Genomic DNA, 21,317 nt, shown 5'->3' on the forward strand with positions numbered 1-21,317 from the left:
CTTGGGGTAAAGGTCAAAGCTTTGTAGTGCTCCTAAGTGTCTTCTGAAGGCCCTTCAAAACAGTTTATTTCCTGACAGATACAAGAACTACTTGCTTACTAGAGTGAGAGAAACATTCTGAGCTCTTGTTCATCTGCTGAAGTGTTCCTGCTATTATCCCTCCTTCTCCGTCTCCAGAATAGGGATCATGAAGCACAAAATTTAAGGTTTTTTTGTTTTTTTTTTTTCTGGTTTCCACTGGGTTTCACCTCCTGTCTGTGTCTCTCTTTTTTTTTTTTTCTTTTTTTTTGGCAAATAAAGATATACTTGGCTTTAGAAATGCAAAAAAGATGCTGCCTTAAAAAAGGAAACTTCTTACTAGATCTGCTCTCTGAATGCAGCTAGCTTTCCATCTGCTGAATTCATGGAGAAAAATGATAATTTTACACATTCTGTGATTCTTGAAGAACCTCCTCTCCTTATCACGGCTGCCAGTGCTCTCCAAGTTGTGACGCTACGATCTGTAATTCAGGGGCCAGAAGAAAATAGGAACATTTATTCAATTTTGAATCCCAGTGAAGGTTAGCCAAAACGCTTTTTGTTTCATCAGCTCCAACGAGACCATCCTCATCATCACTAGAGGGCAATATTGCATTTCTTAAGGCTCCAAGGATCTTTTCCCAAGGCTTTCCGCATAGACATACACAGATCCTTTTCTGTACAAAATTGAGTCTCTCGGAGCACAGAGCCTGCACATGATACTTCATCTTCACAAAGAAAACCCAATTCTCAAGAGATCTCCAGAGTGGAGAGGGTGCTGGGGAGCTACTGGCTCTCACACATGCACCCAGACAAATGCAAAGCATGTGCACTGGGAAATTGGTGCTACTTAAAAGAAAACAGATTTGCAGAGAGAACTCTTATGGGATTTTCTGTGTGGCAAGCTCGGAAAACCCGAACTGGAGCAGACTCCCCTGAATCCACAGCCAGTGCGGCAACAACTGAAAGGCGAGGGAAAGACGCAGGTTTTTTGCACAGATTGGGAATCTCTGTCAGACCTCCTCTCATTACCACCTTTTCCAAATACAGTGAAGGAAACCACACTTTACAATGACCAGTGTCAGTGACTAAGGAGGCACGAAGAAGCATCCAGCTGCTAAGGCAATGAACCAAGCAAAAAATCTGGGTTGAATTCCTGACTTCGACACAGGTTTCCTTCATGACCTTCAGCAAATCATTTAGCAGCTTCGGGCTGTTGTGCTATGTTTAAAAAATACTGCTTCCTCCTCTGCCCCCCGCTGTCTGCTTTGCCTGTTAAGCTTAGAAGCCCTTTCTTACGGCGTGTTTCAAGATAATCAGTTTTAAGGGGCAGCTCTCAGATTTCCAAAGGACTCAGCAGCATTCCTCCATGTGCTGTGAAGCTGGTGTATCCAGGAGAAAATGGATGGGCTGGATGGAGAAACAGGCAGTACAATGTGTCTGACACCTCTGCTCCGCTACCTACATCTCTTGCAATACAGCCAACGGCTTTGCCTCAAGCAGCTCCTACAAGGCCTTCCTTGATAGCCAGCAACTGTTGCTATGATAAATTAGGTGCCTGCAAGAAGGAGGAACACCCCACAAGACTTTGTGCATGTAGAAACCAGAGAAATAGTTTTGGAAAATTTTTAAAAGCTCAGACAGTGTTAATCTATTTCTGCGTTCCCCATCTCTCCCCTCCCCGAGTAACTTATGATTCATCAAGTACATTTTCTAAGCATTAATTAAATAGACCAGTGAATATTACGCTGCGTAATGAATACAAAGTGCCTGTCTTGACTGCTCCCCCTCAGCAGCAGGAATATAATAATGAGTACTACAGAAGGTATCCTGGAAGACTTCAGAAGCCGCTGCATCTGAAACGTTTAAAGCTTTTTAGCTGTGAGGACATGCCTCATACTGATCAGATTGCTCTGTATCAAGCGTTGGTTAACTGACAACTTGCTCTGAGACAGCTTAAGTCCCCTCACGCCGTGATGAATGGTAATTCCCATCGTAACCAGCCAAGCACAGACGTTTGTACAGTGGTGCCTGTGAGAAGTAGCTGTGGAAACTCCTGATCCTTGGGTGATGGGAAACTGGCACTACTGTAATTTCTCCTTTTCACTACACACATGCCCACCTACTTGGAGCAGGGAGAAATGCCTGTCTGGGCCTTGGACTCACCAGTGAGATTACTGGTTCTTTAGGAGATGGAGAATCCCTGGCTGCTGATGCTGGCCTCATATGCAAACCCAGTTTTCCGAGTGCAGATGGGCGAATTTAGCAGCTTTGGGAAGGTGCTTGACCACTAGTGCTTCGTCCTTGCTGTGGGGATAGGAGGACTCAGGACTATCGGGAAAATGGCCTCCAAAAGCACCTGAGCTGGTGGTGTGCTTGTGTGGCCAGTGAGAGCTGAAATGAGCAGCACTCTCAATTTCCACACACCAAAAAAATACCAAAAGAAAAATATTTAGCATTTACTCTTAACACACAGCTCTGGACATATTCTGTCAGCCTGAGCTTGGCCATCTATCACCGAGCATGGACCAGACTCTTGAGTTCCTGTCTGTGCAAATGTGCTGTCATGGCATGTGAGATCACAAGCCTGTGTGTTCATTTCCAAGCAGAACCTGCCAAACGGTAAACATATTTCACTGTGTTCTTCAGCACAATGATATTTTGAAGCGTGACCATAGCAAATGGATGTCTTGTCTACTTCAGATGTAGATCTGTCCTGGGGCAGTGATATCATCCTAGTTCTTGCGACGTTTGACTCTGGTGGGAATCGGCTGGTCCAAAAGGATTTTATCCAACAACAAAAACATTTTTTTTTCAACAAAAAGAAACACTCCAAAACTCCCATTCTGGTGCCATGGTGTTTTCTTCCGAGAAAATTCAAAGAAAACATTGAAAGGACTTTGGAAGACCTCAGAAATGTTTCAACACTTGGTTCACTGAGGAATAGCACCTTCTTGAGGAGTGCCCTTATGAGAAAAAACTGTAATTGAAATGGGAGCCCTGACTAGGACAAAAGGTCCCTCTGCCATCTGGAGAGCCCAGACCAGGCAAGGGCATAGCAAAGGACTCTGTTGGTACTGTCCTATGAAGCCTCACTCCTCAGATGTCTTGCTGCTTTCAGAGCAAGGCAGTGAGGTGGCCACAGGGGCAGCTGGGTGAGGGACATGCCAGCATGCGTGTCTCTGGAGTGCTGGTACGGTGCTAAGCGAGAGGGCCAGTCAAAACAGAGGTGAGCCCTGCCAGACAGTGATGGAGAGGCCAAGGATGGCACTGAGGATATTTGCTTCTGATCAAGATGACCGTGACTGATAGCAGTGTGGCACTGATTTTTGGGTGAGTTCCTGCCTTTTCCAAGGGGCAGGAGCTGGTGACTTAGCACTGGCAAGGGGGGTACCTTCCCTCCAGCCCTGTGATACTGTTTCCGTGCAGGGAGGCAAAACATCCCTCTTGGGGCTATTAAGAATAGGAAAGGGGAAAAATCACAATTTTTGTTTTGATGTGCAGTCACTTTCCTCAGTGTTTCCTCCTGCCCTAGGTAGGAAATACACTCAGACCCGAGTGAAAGGATTGAAATGGGCAGAGGTGTCTCCGTGTCCTTCCCAGATGGCTGACTCCATTCTGGTTAGGATGCAGGACAGAGCTGTCAGCAGAAGTCGGTGGACTGCCTCTTATTTCATTATTACAAAGCAATGGATGAAGGAGGAGACCCCTTTTCTGTCTCATCAATTGAGGGTCTGGCTCATTATCCCTCAACATGTCATTTAAAACCTCAGAGGATAATTTGAAAACTATGAGGCCATTTGCTAACCAGGAAAAGAAAAATCACATGCATTGGTATAATGGACTTAAATGCAGATGCCATTATGTCCAGTGTCTTGTGCTAAATGAGTATTCTGAGCAGCTCAGGCTGCAGAGCTCCTTTTATGTTCCAGCCCTGTTTGCTAATAGTCATGGGTGCACACTTTTATGTACTGACACTTAAAGCAGACAATGGTCATGCTAAATAGTTGGCCTGTTAAGTAATCAGCCAGGAATGAAAATCAGAGGCACTAAAAACCTCTATTTACCTCCTCTTCTGCATTCATTTTGATTCTTATCCCATGTCCTGTCCCCTGTGCTTCTGCCATGCCCAGGCCACCCTCAGTCAGTGCCAGGGATTGGTATGCAGGGGACAGGACGCAGCAAGAGAGACCTATGTTGACTTTAACTTCACTGCAAGGAAGCCACAAAACTGGAGGTGAACATGATTCCAGGAATATAGGGAATTGTAGCTAACGAAAAAAAGCTGTAGATATTTTTTTTAACCTGAACCTGTTCCGTCTCTTGTTCCCACCGGCTATACCAAGCTGTTTGCACCTTTACCCACTGCCCATCCATTTTTTCTCAGTGTTTGTAAGAGATTGGCCCATTGAACTCCTGGAAAACCATGTGTTTTGGGGATATTTGCTCATTCCTATGCCTCATCTTCTCCATGTACAAAATACCAAAGTATTTGCTTTGGAATATATAGAGACCAGCTTTCTTGCTCTCTTCCAGGATGTACATCCTGGGAGTGTTTGCAAACCACAGAACGCTCCAGTATCAACACAGAGACGGGAAGGAATCAAGGCGGTAATGCAGGCACATTTCTCCCTGATGTTTGGTTACAGCATCAAGCATCACCTGGAAGGGCACTGAGTTCAGTACGGTGAGGCTTCTGCCCTCTCACCAGGAGAGGAACCAGGCCTGACAAAGCCATAAAAGCAGCAGCCAGCTCAATATATTCTGCAAATCACTTCACCCTGGAAATGTCCCATGGAGCTTAGCTTGCAAGAGAAGTGCAGCTTTGTACAAAAAGGCTGTTGCAGCTCCTCTTGGCTTGGAGTGATGTGGTTATCTGTCCCAAGTGTGAGATGAGAGCAGTGACTGGATCAGAGCAGCACACTGCCTTCCTCCCCTCCTCTCTCTCAGTCACCAGGGAAATTTCCCCACATTCTCCTGAGCTCCAGCCCAACTCTCTCCGGCTCTTTGATCCTCCCCAAGAGTGACATATTGGCTATTAGAGGTAACTCGCTGGGTACACTCTCCTGCATAACACCATCCCTCAATATTTGTAGAGCATCTTCCATCTGAGGATCTTGAACCATTTTAGGAACAGAAACTCCTCCAGCTATTCCACCGTGTTGTCATCACAGGGAAGGGATGATTTGGTTGTGAAAGCTGGCATGGGGTTTACTTACTCACTGGCTCTACCCCTTTGTTCAGTACCATGGTGATGGGATCCCTCATAGCAGACCTTTCTGCTTTCTTTGCTGGTGACAGTAAATCACATTCACTAGTGTACGATAAAAATGCACAAACTGCAATGAACATGGAAACAATGTCTGCATGACCGACCCAGTCAGAGAATCTGTGTGTGGGCATTGACATACCTGTTGCTGCTTGATCCAAATGAGGTATAAATCCTACGCTGACAGCATCCATCATTTCTGCATGGTACCTATCATGCTGTCTAAATGCTTCCCAAAATTAGACAAGACAATGCTGCCAGCATCAACACATTCTAAACGTGTCTCAAAACAACAAATTTTTAGAATGCTGCTTTTTCTCCCCCCCCCCTCCCCACCTCGGGTGGCTGAATGGAAAGGAAAAACAACTTATCCCCTTCTCTAAACACAACTCACTTATACAAATATATTCCCAGTTAAGCAGAAAACAGAAATGATGTTATGGGACTCAAGAGCCAGACTGCTATTAAGACGTGTGCATAATGGATGGCTTAGCTCAGAGCTCTGTGCTAAGTAGCGGAGCCCCATTAGTTCCCTTCCTCAAGCAAAGGTCAGTTTTCACACAAGTAAATCTTCCAACTGGACAGAAGTTTCTCATATCTCTAAAGAGACTCTGAGGAGCAAAGCCTCCCCACAGGCAATTTATTACACCTTCCCCCTGGTGAACAGAGCAGGGGGCCACCCTGAGAAGGCTGCAATAAATTGTCTGCAGGGAGCCTTGTCTTCCAGCACAAACAGGGGCTGAGCGGCTGTATTTATACACGGCGGCCGGGTGGGAGGAGGGGGTTTGCAGGGCTGCCGGCTTTTGAGATCTTCCCCCTTAGCGTACACACAGCTGATGTACACCAACCCGCGAGACACATGCTGTACAGAGATCTGGGTTACGGTGCAGCTTTGCTGGACTTTGCAGACAGAGTAGGTCATGGGAATCCCTAAAAGCAGCTTGGTTGGGCTGGGTTGGTTATGCGGGTTTAATATTCTGGTTTTTACTGTTGTTTCTACAGCACCCCAGTAGTGCATGGAGCTGTAGAGATATAAAGTGAACAGGAGATGTCTCTTTGTCTCCCTTCTATGTAGCGTAAACTGCCTGGGAGCTTGGTGCAGGGAGTTACCAGCTCAATAGCTGTAGTGAGAGCAGGTGAGGGATGTAGCACAGCTGAAAGGAGCTCCGAGAAGAGACAGCTAGCCACGAGGGTGGGGATGAAGCACCTCAGGGTGCTGAAACATCTCAGGGCAGTTCCCTGAACTCTCCTGGGATGATCAAGCTCCATGGCAAAGTGGGGTCCAGCACCACCCTCCTTGCAGCTCCCCTTGCAGAGGAGTCTGCAGCTGACCGGGGAAGAGCAGAAGAGCCGAGAAGTTTGTGTATATTGGATTTTTCCCCAGCATCTTCTCCTAGGTGCTAGCTGGTAAGATGAAGCATATCCATGAGTGAGAGCAAACTGACACTTCTCTCCCTCTCCCCTGGCTGCAAAATTGATGTATTTGATAATCTCCTCAGGCCTCTCTCCCCAGTTCCTGGAAAACCCTGTCTCACACCGTGGGGCTGCTCCTTCTCCCTCCTCAGTGGGGAGAGGCAGTAGCTGGCGATGCGGGGGAAGGATGCTTCTGCTACCATCTCTCATCTCTCACCTTGGCATCAGTTTCCTGCTTGCTTTCCCTATCCCACCCATCTTGCTCAGGGCTCTGCTCAGAAGCCACTGCAGCTTGTCCACCCTCCTCATTCTCTGCCTGGAGCAAAGCAGTGGAGCGCCACATACCCCTCTCTGGTGGGGAAAACTGTGGATGGAGAAACACAGCCCATTACGAGTGAGAGAAATAAATTGCTCTGGTTAATTTAGTGTGGTTCTATTCCGCTCTTCCTGCCACAGCAGGCTGCTGTCATCACCACCCCCTGATCAAATTTCTTGGAGAGACGCAAAGCAGAGTGGAAATGAATGGCACACACAACCACGGTGTGCTGGGATCGCCACGTGAGTGAGTCGGGCGAGTTGGGAGCAGGATGCCGTGAATCTGCACCCCATACGTGTCTTCTGGCCAACGGGGGAGGCAGCAAGGTATTTCAGCAACAGGTTGTAAGGTCCATCTAGCCCTGTGAATAACCCATGTTAGCAACCACTGTCTCTCGTCCTTCTGGGGTCAGCTGTTTCCAAATGCTCTCCTGCTTCTTTTATTTTTAACGTTAGTCTTTTTCTACTGGAATACGGGTTTAAAGACTGGATGTAAAGGAGGGCTGAAAACCTAAAATAGTATAAGGCCTCATTAGCAGCTGAAATCTAGTCCAGTTCTGTTCAGCTAGTCAGGCAAAGCCTTGTAGATGGGAAGTGCCTCCTCAACTCTGGCTGTGCCAACCCTCTTTGAAATAATATTCTGAATTTATAGGCTGCCCTTGATGCACACAGAGGGGATTCATCAGGTGAGAAGAAGTAGATACAATGTAGATGCCTATGTCTGAGCAGGGGTCTGAGGTTAGAGAAGAGGTATAGGTATTTTAGACTGCAACTTGCTGAATTCCAAAGCAGTCATCAAAACTAAGTCAGATGAATTTTTCCTGAAAAATGCCTATTTATTTCCAGTGTTTATACAAGGAGGCTGCACTAATTAGTCCTGATGTAGACTTGTCTCTCAGGTTTGGTGTGGAGAGTCTCACCTCAGACATCTGTCCCACCTGCCTTGGACCTGGACCACCACCACTGCACACAGAGCTACGTTCCTTCAGGTTAAAGGAAGCAACGGTATGCTTTGCACTGTGTGTTTTAGTGCTGGTCTCTTATTTAAGGCCACTTTGTTCTGTAGTAACTGTGGTAACCTGGCAAAATGTCTGCCCTCAATATTGAGAGTCCTGAGCCCCCATGGCTCCCATGCTGACTTCAGCCTAACCAGTATGTATGAAGACATGCCAGATGTTGCTGGACACAAGCATTCCTTTGTGAGAATACTGCTGGGCCATAGATACAAATTCTGCCCCACAGCGTATTTGAGTATTGAGGATTTATTTCACATTTTTTCCATGCCTTTCTGAAAGAAAAGCCTTTCAACGTGAGAGATGTTCTGATTTAGTGTGACGACTTCTGCAGTGAGTTGTCACTCTTTAGCTGGTGGAACTACCCTGAGAACACATATTCACTCCTGGGAAAAGATCCACCAGTGAAGTGAATTTTATTTGCTGAGCTTGTTCATATAAATTAACAGCATGACAAACATCCAGAAGATAAAGAGATCAGACCTATGCTGGTGGTTCCCTAGCTAAGGATTGCTAATCCCACAAGGCCATTGTTTGAGGATGAGAATTCACTGCAAAACCCGGCCAACTTTGCTTTCCATGAACAAATAGTGTGTCTATGCTCTGGTCCTCTCTCACCCCAAAAATTTGCACAAAGGGAGAAACTTTGCCTTCCTTCTCCTGCCTGTGTGAGTCAGAGCAAAATGCTTCCTTCCCTCCTGAAAATATAACAACCCTTATCTGAACTCCCAGTAGCTCTGTTTTCTTCTGACCTCCTTGCTGCCTCGATCTCCATGTTTTACTTAGGTTCCTGCCCTTTGCCATCCAGCTCATGTTGTGAGGTACAGTTTTACTGTCCTCTTCTGATCTCAAAACACTTCTGTAAAATCAACTAGTCAAGCAATCCCTCCTTCCTTCATCCCCATCCTTTGCTTCTCCTGGACTTTAGCTGTGACTCTCATCTGACTTGGTTTATCTACTCTGTAAACCCTCTGAGGCAGGGAATGAATTTCATCAACAACCAAGTGACCAGGGCTTTAGAAAGCCACCTGGGAAAGCTAGTTCTAAGATGAGAACTACTATCACTCCCATCCTCTTGCCAGATGTCCCACCTCCCTGCAAGACACATGGCACTCCCTCTTCCTTTCATGTATGGCTTTAAAGCTATATAAATGGGTATTAGCAGAGTCTCATAAAATAATATTGCACAAGAATAGCCATGGGGCAGTTGACATCTTCCCGAGCACTTCTGGTTGCTTCCTAGATTCCTGCGTTGTTCTCAATGGAAAGCTTCCAGAGAAGCACTACATGACAAGCTGAAGACAGAGAGGCCTCAGTTACCTGTGCCAGTGTACAAGGCAGAAGCAATTTCTTCTGAGCTAATGCTAAGTTCTCCTTCTTTGACACAGTGCTGTGAAATTTTCGGTCTTTGGTTGCCAGAGAGAGTAAAGACACCGGACATCAATGTTCAACAATGTCAAACCCCAAGGAAACCTGTGTCAAAAGATGAAGCTTCAACAGTGCTGCAGAGATTTAAATAAGGGAGGAGAATTTCACACTGCAAAGCTTATGAAAATTCCTATTTTCGGCACAGTTCTTCCAAGAAGCCTTTGCTTAAAAAGGCATGCTTCCCTTTCAATGTACTTTTAGAGCAGTCTAATAACTACGGCATCTTTGTGGGCATACTGCCCATCAACATTGCTGCAGGCATGTTAAGAGTAAAAAGAATTTGATGGTCACATAAAAAGTGAAAATGTTTCCTCTGTAGCTTCTCCTCTTCACAAGCTGCCATTTACTGTTCTTGCCTGAAGCTTCGTGCCTTCCGTAGTTACCCAGTGTGGTTGAATTGTACATTTGCTTTGACTAGAGGGAAAAAACCACATCGTTACTAAATCCTGATAGAGTAAACAGATTTCTCTGTAATTAACATCTGGCACATCCCGTAACTTGTATTACTGTCTCCCCAATTAGGAACCCCTGCACCAACCTAAGCTTTCTCAGCTGCAATTCTTGAGAGAGGTAATGCCAGAAAGGTACCAGCAAATGCAGGCAAGCCTTTACCAATGATATAGGAGGTGTCATGGGCACCCAGTCCCTTAAAAATTAACACATTTCTAATTAGGTATGGTACAGCATTAATTATCTATGCTTTCCACCTCATGGCAGCAGGATAGAGGAGCATTCTGTTTATGGTATGGATATGGATGGCTCTGCAAGCCACTGTGCACCCCCAGATTATCAACAGAAAGCCCTGTCTATGGGTGGGTCTCTTCACACCCTTTCCTTCAGCCTTTGCTTTAGTTCCTAAGCCAGAACTGGAACCGCTGGGTAACAGATACGTGGGGCCTTTCCAACTTCAGCCAGCTGGCTGGAGTCGATTTCTTCTCCAATTGCTTTCAGCTCAGATCAGATTTGGGGATCGACATGGGAACACTATGTGCTGGGAAGCTTTTTCAGCTTCTTGCCAGCATCTGACATCCACAGGGGAAATAAACAGTAGAAAAACCATGGTAAGTTAATGCCCATGCCTAACTCTTGATGCATCTGGCCTTCCAGTCCAATTCAAATTGTAACTACAATTGTAACTTGACAATCCACTCATTACTACCACAAATAAGAGTATAAGCCCGTAGTCAGTCTGCTTTTCACACACTTACTTTTCATACACCGAATGCTGACTTTTCCCCTATGGATTGCAATTCTGGAACAGAAGAGGTCACTCATTTACTAACTGTTGCATGGATCCATAGTCCTAAGATGTCTCTTGGCTAAGATCCTGGTAGAATGACTTGTCTCCACAGTGCTGCCAACTTTCATAAACCAATACAGATGGCAATATTTATGCTTATTGAGTGGTCTTTGAAATGAATATGAGAGAGGCTCAGTAGCACCGGCTTTCACACATTTAGGAGTTCTACTCCTAAAATCTGCACTTGGCTCTTGCTCAGTCAGAGCTTTTCCTGTGATCCCTGCCCTAGCACGGACTCCTCAATTCAGCCCCTAGGAAAGACACTTGATAACAGAGTTGGTATGTTCTTAATGAGTTTGTTTGTTTGTTTGTTTCTTTGTTTTTTAAAAAATCTGCTTAAAAGTCTAACACTTCTGCAAAAGAGTACGAACAATTTCTTGTAGTTCTAAGCGCAGGTGGATCTGGATCATATACACTGGAAATGTTCAGCTCTGAATCTACCCTTATAGTTTGAAGCACCCAAAATGTAGACTAAGCTCTTCTCTTGGGAGAGACAGCACGCCAGTTCTGCAGTCATGGGGCTTTGTGCAGCCTTGATTTGTCCTGAGATTTATCCACCACTAAATATGGGGACATAACGGTACAAAGAGTTTCTTCTCTTGAGAAGCCTCCCTTGTAATTGAAGTTAAATGAATGGCTATCACTATGTGGGGAAAAAAAGCTGTACTCAGGGGAAGAAACTCAAAAGTAGGTCTTCATGTTTTGTGGGTACTGTGGAATGAACGAGAGTGATGTCAGATGTAATGTAACACTGGAGTGGAAAGGCTGACAGAAAAAGACACAGTAACACTGCACTGGCTAGTTCTAGACATGAGCTATCCATTAAAAGTAAGTCAAAACCCTTGACTTGATTTTGTACATGTGCCACCCCAACCCCCAGCCTCTCTCTGGGTCTTTCAAAGCTGCAAGAGCAAATTTGTCTTCTCAGAAAATACCTCCCTCAGAGGCAAAGACACTGTGTACACAAGAGCACCAGCAACTTCTAGCGGCTTCCAAACACTAACAATTCCTTGCAAAATTCCCAGATGCTGAGAAATTCTCCCAAACTGCCATAATCTTCATTAAAACCTTTCTAATCTGGTCCAGTCCTGTCTAGGAGTATGTTCTATGCTTATGCAGAAGCCAACTGGTTGCCATAAAATGCCATCATTTGCTGTTTGCAGGTAATTCATTCACTGTTGTGTGAGTACAGAAGGTAAATTCGACAGCTAAACTGGGATTAATCTGTTCTTTGACACAATGCACACCCCGGATACAATACAGAGGAAACGGGTGGCTCGTTGGCGAGGAAGTGAGTGTCCTCCCTCCAGGTGACTGGCTCAGGTTGGTTATCCTGGGAGAAAGACATCTTTGTTCTGCAGCCCTACCCAGCTTGGACTTTCCAGGAGTTCAAAACCCACAAAAAACCCCATAATGTCTGATCTTGCCCTCATGCAAGGTTTCTCAGTGGGCAGCTATGGGTGTTAGTGTGGCTACTACTCATTTGCACTTGTGTGAGAAGAGTTTTCAAAGCCAAAGAGCTCAAAAGAAACCTCTGTAAAAGTGTTTGTTTGTCCACAGGCAAACAGCATGAGAACCTGGCAGCCTTGTTTCCTGGTCTCTGAGGAAGAAGTAATCCAAAGCTGTATCCCATGGGAAGGGCTTGCCATCACACACTTACCTGACACAAAAGTACAAAACAACCGGTCCTGACTTTTTGGGGAAGTCATGTTCCAGCACCCGACGGTCCAGTTGAAGCCAGTTCAAGTGTCCCCTGGCAAGAGAAGAGACGGTTTTGAGCCCAGCACCAAAGAGGTTTCTCACGACTCATTGCAATGAGGTCTGAGGTGTTACAAAAGATGAATGGAAGCGCATGCTATTTGCCCTCAGCTCTGGCATGATATTTGAAAAGCACACTGTAAATGTTTGAGGAGCAGAGGCGATATCATCCTGGCACCGGTTCAGTCTGGGAACTGAACAGCTAAAGTTCAATCTGTCAGGGTGAAAGCTGGCAGCACTGAGCAGGCAGGACAGTCCAAAATGTTATGAGCTTCACCTTTTTATTACAACCCCCTGGAGCAGTCGTATCATTAGAAGTCTGTCAAGATTTTCATTAGAAAACCTTCTTGTTAAGAGTTTCCACAATGCCTGCAATATTTCACTCAAGGCTAAACCTGACTCTGCAGCCTCAGACAGTTGATTTACTACCCGCATGCCTGCAATAGCCTCTCTAGCCCAGCCTTCGTTTTCCCTCCTTCAGAGAGCTCCTGAAAAACAGCTGCTCCGTGAAGCATTCCAGCTCCAATTACCACATGCTGCTTTTCTTTTGCCTAGTTGGTACCTGTCGCTATTATTTTTCTCCTATAATTTATCCATTCGTGCCTTGCTGTTGGAAGCTTTCCTGGGCAGGAGCTCTGTTCTTTGTCACGTTCCCCACATTGTAGAGCGCTGTGTGCGCGTGAGAGCTATTTTATAAATACCATGATTTGTATTACAGGGGCATCTCACTCCCCGGCTGAGATAAAGGCCCTGTTAAATTAGGCACTGTGGAAATACACAGGATAAAATTCAGGCCCCACCGAGGTCAGTGGGAATTTTGCCATCACCTCCAGTGATGCTAGGGCTCCGTTCTCTAAGCGTTTTGCTATTGATTTCAGCCAGACCAGGTTTCACCCAGAGGGAGAGGCAGCCCTTGCCTTCAGCACTCTGCTGTCTAGACAAGAAAGGAGAGAGATAATTTAAGTGATTTTGGAGGGAATCTTGCAGCAAATAAACCAAGAAGTGAAACTTAGATGTCCTGAGTTCTATTTCAATGTCTATTTGCCAGCTCATGCTGAACCTCAAGAATATTTCTTCATTCCATGAAAAATGGAAAAAAAAAAGGGCTTAATTTAAAAAAAAGCATTGACTTGACTTCTAGAGTTGCTATAAGCCTTAGTGATCTACTGTGTCAGAAAACACACTAAGCTTTCACAAGGGTCTGCCCATGACTCCTTAGCAGCACGTGTGTTTTGGGCAACTGAGAAGCCCCTTTGGAAAGTAAACACCAACATCTATTCATCAATTTAACCAAATTTGTAGCTCCCCCACTCCCTTTTTTTTTTCTAGAAAAATAAATAAAGGGGAAAGTAGCAGTTTCAGGAAGCTTTGAATCACTTGGGTTCAATTTGAATTTCTGCTTTGGCTTACACAGATGCACAAGAGGATGGGCAGCTCAGGGACCTTCAATCTCAGGCAGCTCTGGAAGCTGAGCTGGGACGTCACGCGTGCTCACTCAGCACAGCACACTGCTCTGCACTGTCTAAGGGACTCAGAATGGCTTGTGAGCTCTGCTCATCACTGTGTTGGGTTCAGGATCAGAGATTTATAAAGAAACTGTCTCACCTCGAATTCTGTAGAATCACAGAATCTTTAAGGTTGGAAAAGGCCTCCAAGATTATCAAGTCCAACCATCAACCTAACACCACCATGCCTACTAAACCATGTCCTCAAGTGCCACATGTTCTTTGAACACCTCCAGGGATGGTGACTCCACCACTTCCTTGGGCAGCCTGTTCCAGTGCCTGACCACTCTTTCAATAAAGAAGTGTTTCCTAATATTCAACCTAAACCTCCCCTGCCACAATAATTATGCTGTATAAAAGTCAGTTCAGTGTAGTAGCTTTTGCATCTATTTTGTAAGTGTACCGAGTCTCAACTAGGTACAAATGATACACGTGGAGTTGGGGACTTTTCAGACTCATCCTGGACATCTTTTTGTGCACAAAAAGGACCAAAATTTTTGTATTGGGTTTGCGTGGCAAGGTCTTGGTAGCAACAGAGTGGCTACAGGAGTGGCTTCTGTGAGAAGCTGCTAGAAGCTTCCCTAGGTCTGATAGAGCCAACACCAGCCAGCTCCAAGACGGACCTGCTGCTGGTGATGGTGGTAGCAACTCTGTGATAACATATTTAAGATGGGGAAAAAAAATCCCTGCAGAACAGCAACTGCAGCCAAAGACAGAATTGAGAACATGTGAGAGGAATAACCCTATAGACACCAAGGTCAGTGAGGAAGGAGGGAAAGGAGGTGCTCCAGGCAACAGAGCAGAGATTCCCCTGCAGCCCGTGGTGCAGCCCATGGGGGCCTATGGAGGAGCAGAGGTCCACCTACAGCCCGTGCAGGACCCCACGCTGGGCAGGATGCCTGAAGGAGGCTGTGACCCCGTGGGAAGCCCACGCTAGAGCAGGACCTGTGGCCTTGTGGAGAGAGGAGCTCACAGTGGAGCAGGTTTGCTGGTGGACTTGTGACCCCATGGGGGACCTACACTGGAGCAGCCTGTTCCTGAAGGGAACAGACCCACGCTGGAGCAGTTCATGAAGAACTGCAGCCCATGGGAAGGACTCACGTTGGAGAAGTTTGTGGAGGACTGTCTCCCATAGAAGGAACCCTGTGCTGGAGCAGGGCAAGAGTGTGAGGAGTCCTTCTCCTGAGGAGGAAGGAGTGGCAGAAACAACGTGTGATAAACTGACTGCAACCCCCATTCCCTGTCTCTCTGCGCCCCTGGCAGGAAGGAGGTAGAGAAAATCAGGAATGAAGTTAAGCCCAGGAAGAAGGGATGAGTGAGGGCAAGGTGTTTTAAGATTTAATTTTTATTTATCATTATCCTACTCTGATTTTGATTGGTAATAAATTAAACTAATTTCCTCAAGTCAGGTCTATTTTGCTGATGACAGTAATTGATGAGCGATCTCTCCCTGTCCTTATCTCGACCCACAAGCCTTTCGTTACATTTTCTCTCCCCTGTCCAGCTGAGGAAGGCAGTGACAGAGTGGCCTTGGTGGGGACCCAGCGTCTGGTCAGGGTCAGCCCACCACAACCTTTCTTACCCCCTGATCTGGACACCCGTGTGTTTCTCTCCAAGATATTTTAAATTTTAGTCAGTTTTTTTTTTCTCCAGATAAAGTTTTAAAATATTTTTTTATCTATTGTTTTTTTTTTCTCTAGGTAAAGAGTAGCCTGAACTGTGTATGAGGGGCACAGACTTACTAGCAGAGTGGCTACTGGAGATGGGTGACATAATGCAGGTTTTCAAGCCCAACTAGCTGTTTCTTATGTTTCTTTTGCACTGTGTGGGCTGAAAGCAATTCTGCCCAGCCTGGGACAGTGCTGTGCAGCGATACTGCCAAGGAGCAGAGGTGAGGATGGCCGTGTTAACGGGACTGGGTGTATGGCCAACTGGCCTTGCTCTCAGCAGGCTGTGTGGCTGGAAAGGTGGCACGATGGGCATCTCCCTCCATCATTTCTGCTGCAGCGTCAGTGCGCGATCCCTGCATTGTGCTCTGTTGTTCAGCACAGATGTGTACGTCAACAAGGCTTGGTTTTCAGAAGACAAATGCTCGAGGCCCCATTGAAAGATTCTCAGCCTGGGCACCCGAAAATTAGAGAAATCTACACTTCCTGCTGCATCCCCCTTCTTGAAATCTGTCCTTTTCCCTGCTTCTTTATTCTGAACTCCTGTTATGTTTCTTTTAACAGAACTCAGGAAGGCTGAAATTAACACTGAAGACTGCAGTTCGCATGGGATTGAAACTTGACATGCCCACCCATTCCTAGCCAAAGTAGAAAACGAGCATTTATCCACGTAGGCCAAGGTACAAAACACTGTCAGAGCAAGAAAAAAACACACTAAGCCTGACATCCTATCCTGAACCTATCCAGCTGCATTTGTATCACCAAAATAGCAGCCACCAGCAGCTAACGGCATTACACACCGGTTCCCACCGAGACCGATTTGTTGACAATGGAGTTACTGTCTACCTTTGTGTTTTTTCAACAGAAATGTCTGGGTTTGCCTCACGTTTACGATGAAAAGTTGAGAAGCCATGGTGCACAGAACAATAATTCACTTTAAGGTATTTATAATTTTGAAGAGTCTTGCTCTTTTCATTCTCACTCCATTTTAACTTGTTTGATATAACCAGTAGAAAAAGAATATATGCACATATGTATGCATACCAGGTTACACATTCATGTTGCAAACGTACACGGCTGTGCGTACTGAATGACACGTTTAATTGCCGCTGAGTTTTTGAGTTGAAGAGTTTCATTATTCTCATTTGCATGGAGCTTAAATCTAAAGCTCCTTCAGAGGAGGAAGGTCACTTAAATCACTGCCAGGAGCTAACTGCTCACTGTACTCAATTACCACTTACAATCTTTCATCACTGAGGGCTTCTGCACTGCAGATTGTCACCTAGCTCCTTGTTTTCAAGCGTGCATGTGTGGCATGTAGAGAACAGCAGCAGTGAACAGAGGCTGGCATCTGCCTGTGAATGTGGTCTATCAGGGAGCCAAACTCCAATGCCGTTACACCACAAAATGCTTTGCTCTGGAAGCTGTCTTGCTGTCTTCAGCAGAACTATTCATGGAGCACAATCCCGTGTAAGACGAGGAAAAGTATGGGCATATAACCCTAGGCATGTAGTAATCCTGACCATTTTCATGGACCAATTTAGGCAGCTTACGCTAGGATCCCATTCATACATGCCTGTGTCTAGCTGGATTTCCTTCACGGTTCAATTTAGAGACACAAAGTAGTTTTTGTTTCGTTATTGCCATTGATTTGTTCATTTGGGTATTTATATCAGTCTATTCACACAAAAAATGGTGCAAACAGTTTTGGGTGACCTATGGGGAGGTTCAATATTGAAAGCCAGATAATTTTTCTCTGTTGGTTGCACTCATGTTGGCAGTTAAACTGGTGTGTCAATAACAAATACAAAATTGCTTTTAGAAGAAACTGGTCTATTTAGGTTACAGACTGAGTATGGATTTTGGTGCCCAGGGTTCACATTGTTGATTGCATGCAGTAGTTCTGTTTTCTTTTATCAGTGCTTTCAGTAAAAAGTGGTACATCAATGAGTACTTTGCCTCCAGGTGGTTCTGTTTGTACAGTTTTACTGGTTAGTGTCCAGTTTTCTGAAAAGTGGATCCACATTGATTTGTGTTATAAAGGTATTTGGACCAATAAACCAATGCACACTTCTTCTGTGTCAAACTCATGTTGAATTTAAGAGACATTGAGAACGACCAATTCACATAATAGTAAACCATATAAACTATTTTGTATTTCCATCAGTCATGACAGAAACAAAAGAAAGCCCTTTAAGCTCACAGATTTTCTTGTTTAAGGTCTTAATCCTTCAGCAGAAATACTTCTGGAGGAGCTGCAAAGCTCAAGGAGCTGTATGAATTTAACTATACAGATTTTGCAAAATGGTGAACTTAGTGACAAAGGAACTGGTCTAACGCCAGAGCAGGACATTATTCTGAGAGCTGCACCCTCCATTGGACTGGCTGTTCAACCAGGACGTGGGACATCTGGTCCCTTATTTTGGCTCTGCTGCATGGCTGCAGGGTGGAAATAGGTTTTCCCCCAATTCCCAGACATGAGAGAGTATTCCAGGGAAGAGCAGTACCCTGTTCTCCCTCTTCTCACCCTTCCATCCCCTTGCCATTCCCTTCACCATGGGATCCTGGACTGAGCAAAGGCGCTCTGTCATTACCTTATCCTGTTAGAACAGTCTCTAACACAAATAATGGGAGCCTCAATCCCTTCCAGTTTTTGGCTAGCTGGAGAAGCAGCTTTGTAGGTTCTGCTCTGGTGAGGGAGGACAGGCATCAGCAAAGGGGTTTGGATCAGCTTTTGGTGGGGCACGTGGAGAGGGGGAGCTGTGGGATCCAAAAACTGGTAGTTCTCCATGGAGCAGGTGACTTTTGTCTAAGGACAAGTAGAGGACATGGAAAACCTGCCCGTGGCCCAGACAGGGCATCTGCAGGGAACAGAAGGGGAATCCTGGCTACTTACTCTCTGTGAATGCTGGAAGAGCTGATGCCAAGGGAAAGGGTGGTCAGTGGAGATTCATACTCAGCTGAAAAAAAAGGCCCTTTGCCCATTCCTTTTCACTCTTAATCAACTAGCATACAGCTCTTCTGGCTTCACATGAAGCTTGGCCCCATGTGCTGTCCAGGGCCACCCTTTTGACCTGTGCTCTCCCGGAGTTAATGGCTCACACCATAAAGCGTTCCTATGATCATTAAAATAGGAGGCGTTATTCTCTCCTCCGTAATAGTCTGACAATCTAATTTTAGTCACGCTGAATGCAGTAATGACCCTATATTATCACAAGAAACTATTAAGTCGCCAACGCAATGGTTGTTCCTATTGATTTTCTTCTCAGGTTGTCATGATAGAGCACAACTAATGAATGGAAATCCCCAGTCCAAATCATTTCTAAATAAATTACTCTCATAGAGCTTTTACTCTTAAATAGAAGAATTGATTTAATATGTTAGTGGCTTTTCTTCTTTCTAACCTTGCAATTTAGCCAACTCCAGGCTACATTTATGAACCGGGCTTGTTCTTTTTTAGCTGGTTATGACTTCCCTTCAAGTAAGGCACATGGAAACTCAGCAGAGTGAAGACAAGGAAATCCCTGAGGGCTTGTGTCACAGAATTAAAGGGTTTCTTTTTGTGTACCTGGTCTGTGTCAGCTATAGGGCTGTGTTAGGAGCTCTGCAAAAACACATTAAGAGACTGTTTTTCCTACTTTCAAAAGAAAGGATTGTATTTAAACTTCCATTTCACATTGCAGGTTAAGATATGTGGTACAGACCACCCAGTTTATTTTTTGAAGGTGACATGGGACATCTATTTCCAAGACCCAATCCAACTCCCCAGATATATTTTTTTATTGTCTTCAGCCAAATAAAACAATTACTGTTTGTGCCAACTCTATTCAGAGCTTTTTACAACTGAGGAGAAAATATTATACCTTTTTTTTTTGGCAAAGCTATTTCCACAGCATTAAAAAAGCCTCAGTGCAAGGATCAGACTCAAAATGGGACAGCAGAAGGGCCGCAGACCAAGCTTCGTATCGGCATGTTGCTGGCTTATGTTTACTAGATTTAATGAAGGTTTCCCCAAATCTTGCCTCTGGGTTGGCTGAGCTCCTGCTAAAATGCACCCTGCTCCATCTTGACCACAGGCCAAGAAGGTGACCAAGTGAGTGGGTGCCATCACCTCACCCTTTGAAATCCTGTCTAGACAGCATGCATCCATCTGCATCTGCTCTGCATCTCCGAGCACTGCTTTGACAGCCTCTCGCGCTTCCTCCCATCACTAACCCAGATCTTTGCTCACACTGCTCTGTGTTAAACCTGGAAGCCCCAGGGGAGGCTGGGCTCTCTCTAATTGCTGACACCTCCTCATTAGCTTCCTTTGCACTCCCAGGGGAGCCCTGTGCCCACTCAGCTGAGCTGAGAGCTGGGACTTGCTCAGCTGCTATCTGGTTGCTGTTTAACACGTGTTTCTTGTTTTTAACCTGTGCTGTTAGGACTGTTAAGAGAACATCTTCATCTCTTAGTCTGCTTTGGCTTCCCTACAAAGGGAAGCTTGCACCCCTCAGGCAGGGGTTACTTGCTGAGTAACTTACTCTCTAGGGTAAGAAATAATGCCCTGGTGAAGAGGAATCTCCTCCTCCTGCTTTGCAAGTTGCCAGTGCCCCCTTTACTCCTTTGAGGACCAGTCTCATTAATTTGTGTTGGGTTGAAGATCTCCTACAGGGCTGAGCTGCTCACGTCAGTGAAATGGGATGGATTCTGGGCTCTCCTCTGATTCAGGTCCTGCTTCTTCACCTGCCTGGTGCCGAGCATCCCTCCATCTTGGGAGCTGTGTCCTGAGATGGCCTCAGGCTGCCCAAGGCAAAAACTTGCCAAAGGATCTGGCTCTAGAGGGGCAATTGCTGCTGAGTTAAATGTGGATATGTTTGTGCAATTATCCTACAGCCTCTGATTGCCCGATCTCAAATCATTATTCTAGCAGATACTTTACATTTTGCTGCCACTTCATCAGGAGAGTGAAGCTGGCTCATGACAGCAAGACCGCTGACTCAGCTACTCTGGGAACAGCATTAGCTTGAAAATCTTGTTTTTTTAAAACAATACAGGTGTAGGAAGCCTCTTCCTGATTAATATACAAAAAACCCCTATTGCAAACCAAGGTGGAGTATGGTGGGAGCACATACAAGACACAGTCCATATGCCAAGGACAGTCTAACTACAGAGAGAAAACAGGCAGCTGGAAACAAGTAGCAGGGGCTGTGCAGTAGCACTGAGAGGTCACAGTCTAGGACTAATCATAGCATTTGGCAGGCCTTTAATGTTTTTCCAGTGCTAATTTTATACTTGCCTTTTAAACAGGGGGTAGAAATGGTCTGTCTTGAGACAAAACCTCAAATTTTGTGGTCATATTAGGACTCTGGGAGCTGGGGTTCAAGGCAAACACCCTCATTGCCTGAGGTGACTGCAGTGTCAGGGTCCCATCCTTTGGTTTAGCTCAGCCATAAGACTGTTGTGTGATTCCTGGTAAGGTCAAATCCTTTCCACAATGGAAATTTTATATTTAAAAATGCTTTTTGTTCATGTTAAATTTGACAATCCCTTCCTTTCCCAAACTTTCTTCTTTCCCTTTTTAAAGAAACTCTAATCCGGGATCTAAAACATCAGAAATAATAGAATAATTTTTGTGAAGGTTTTTTTTTT

General features: G+C 45.3%; 1 protein-coding gene across 2 annotated transcripts in view; it reads right to left on the reverse strand.

The window, feature by feature from the left end:
- The window catches only part of FRMD4A (FERM domain containing 4A), a 223,853-nt gene that overhangs the window by 81,734 nt on the left and 120,802 nt on the right, over positions 1-21,317 (reverse strand). For both annotated transcript variants that reach the window (XM_086745341.1, XM_086745347.1), the window contains exon 4: positions 12,417-12,509. In XM_086745341.1, coding sequence (XP_086601467.1) covers positions 12,417-12,509 — 93 coding nt within the window. The remainder of the gene's footprint in view (positions 1-12,416; positions 12,510-21,317) is intronic.

This window comes from Chlamydotis macqueenii, chromosome 1, assembly GCF_036417535.1.
Source record: "Chlamydotis macqueenii isolate bChlMac1 chromosome 1, bChlMac1.mat, whole genome shotgun sequence".
Lineage (NCBI taxonomy): Eukaryota > Metazoa > Chordata > Aves > Otidiformes > Otididae > Chlamydotis > Chlamydotis macqueenii.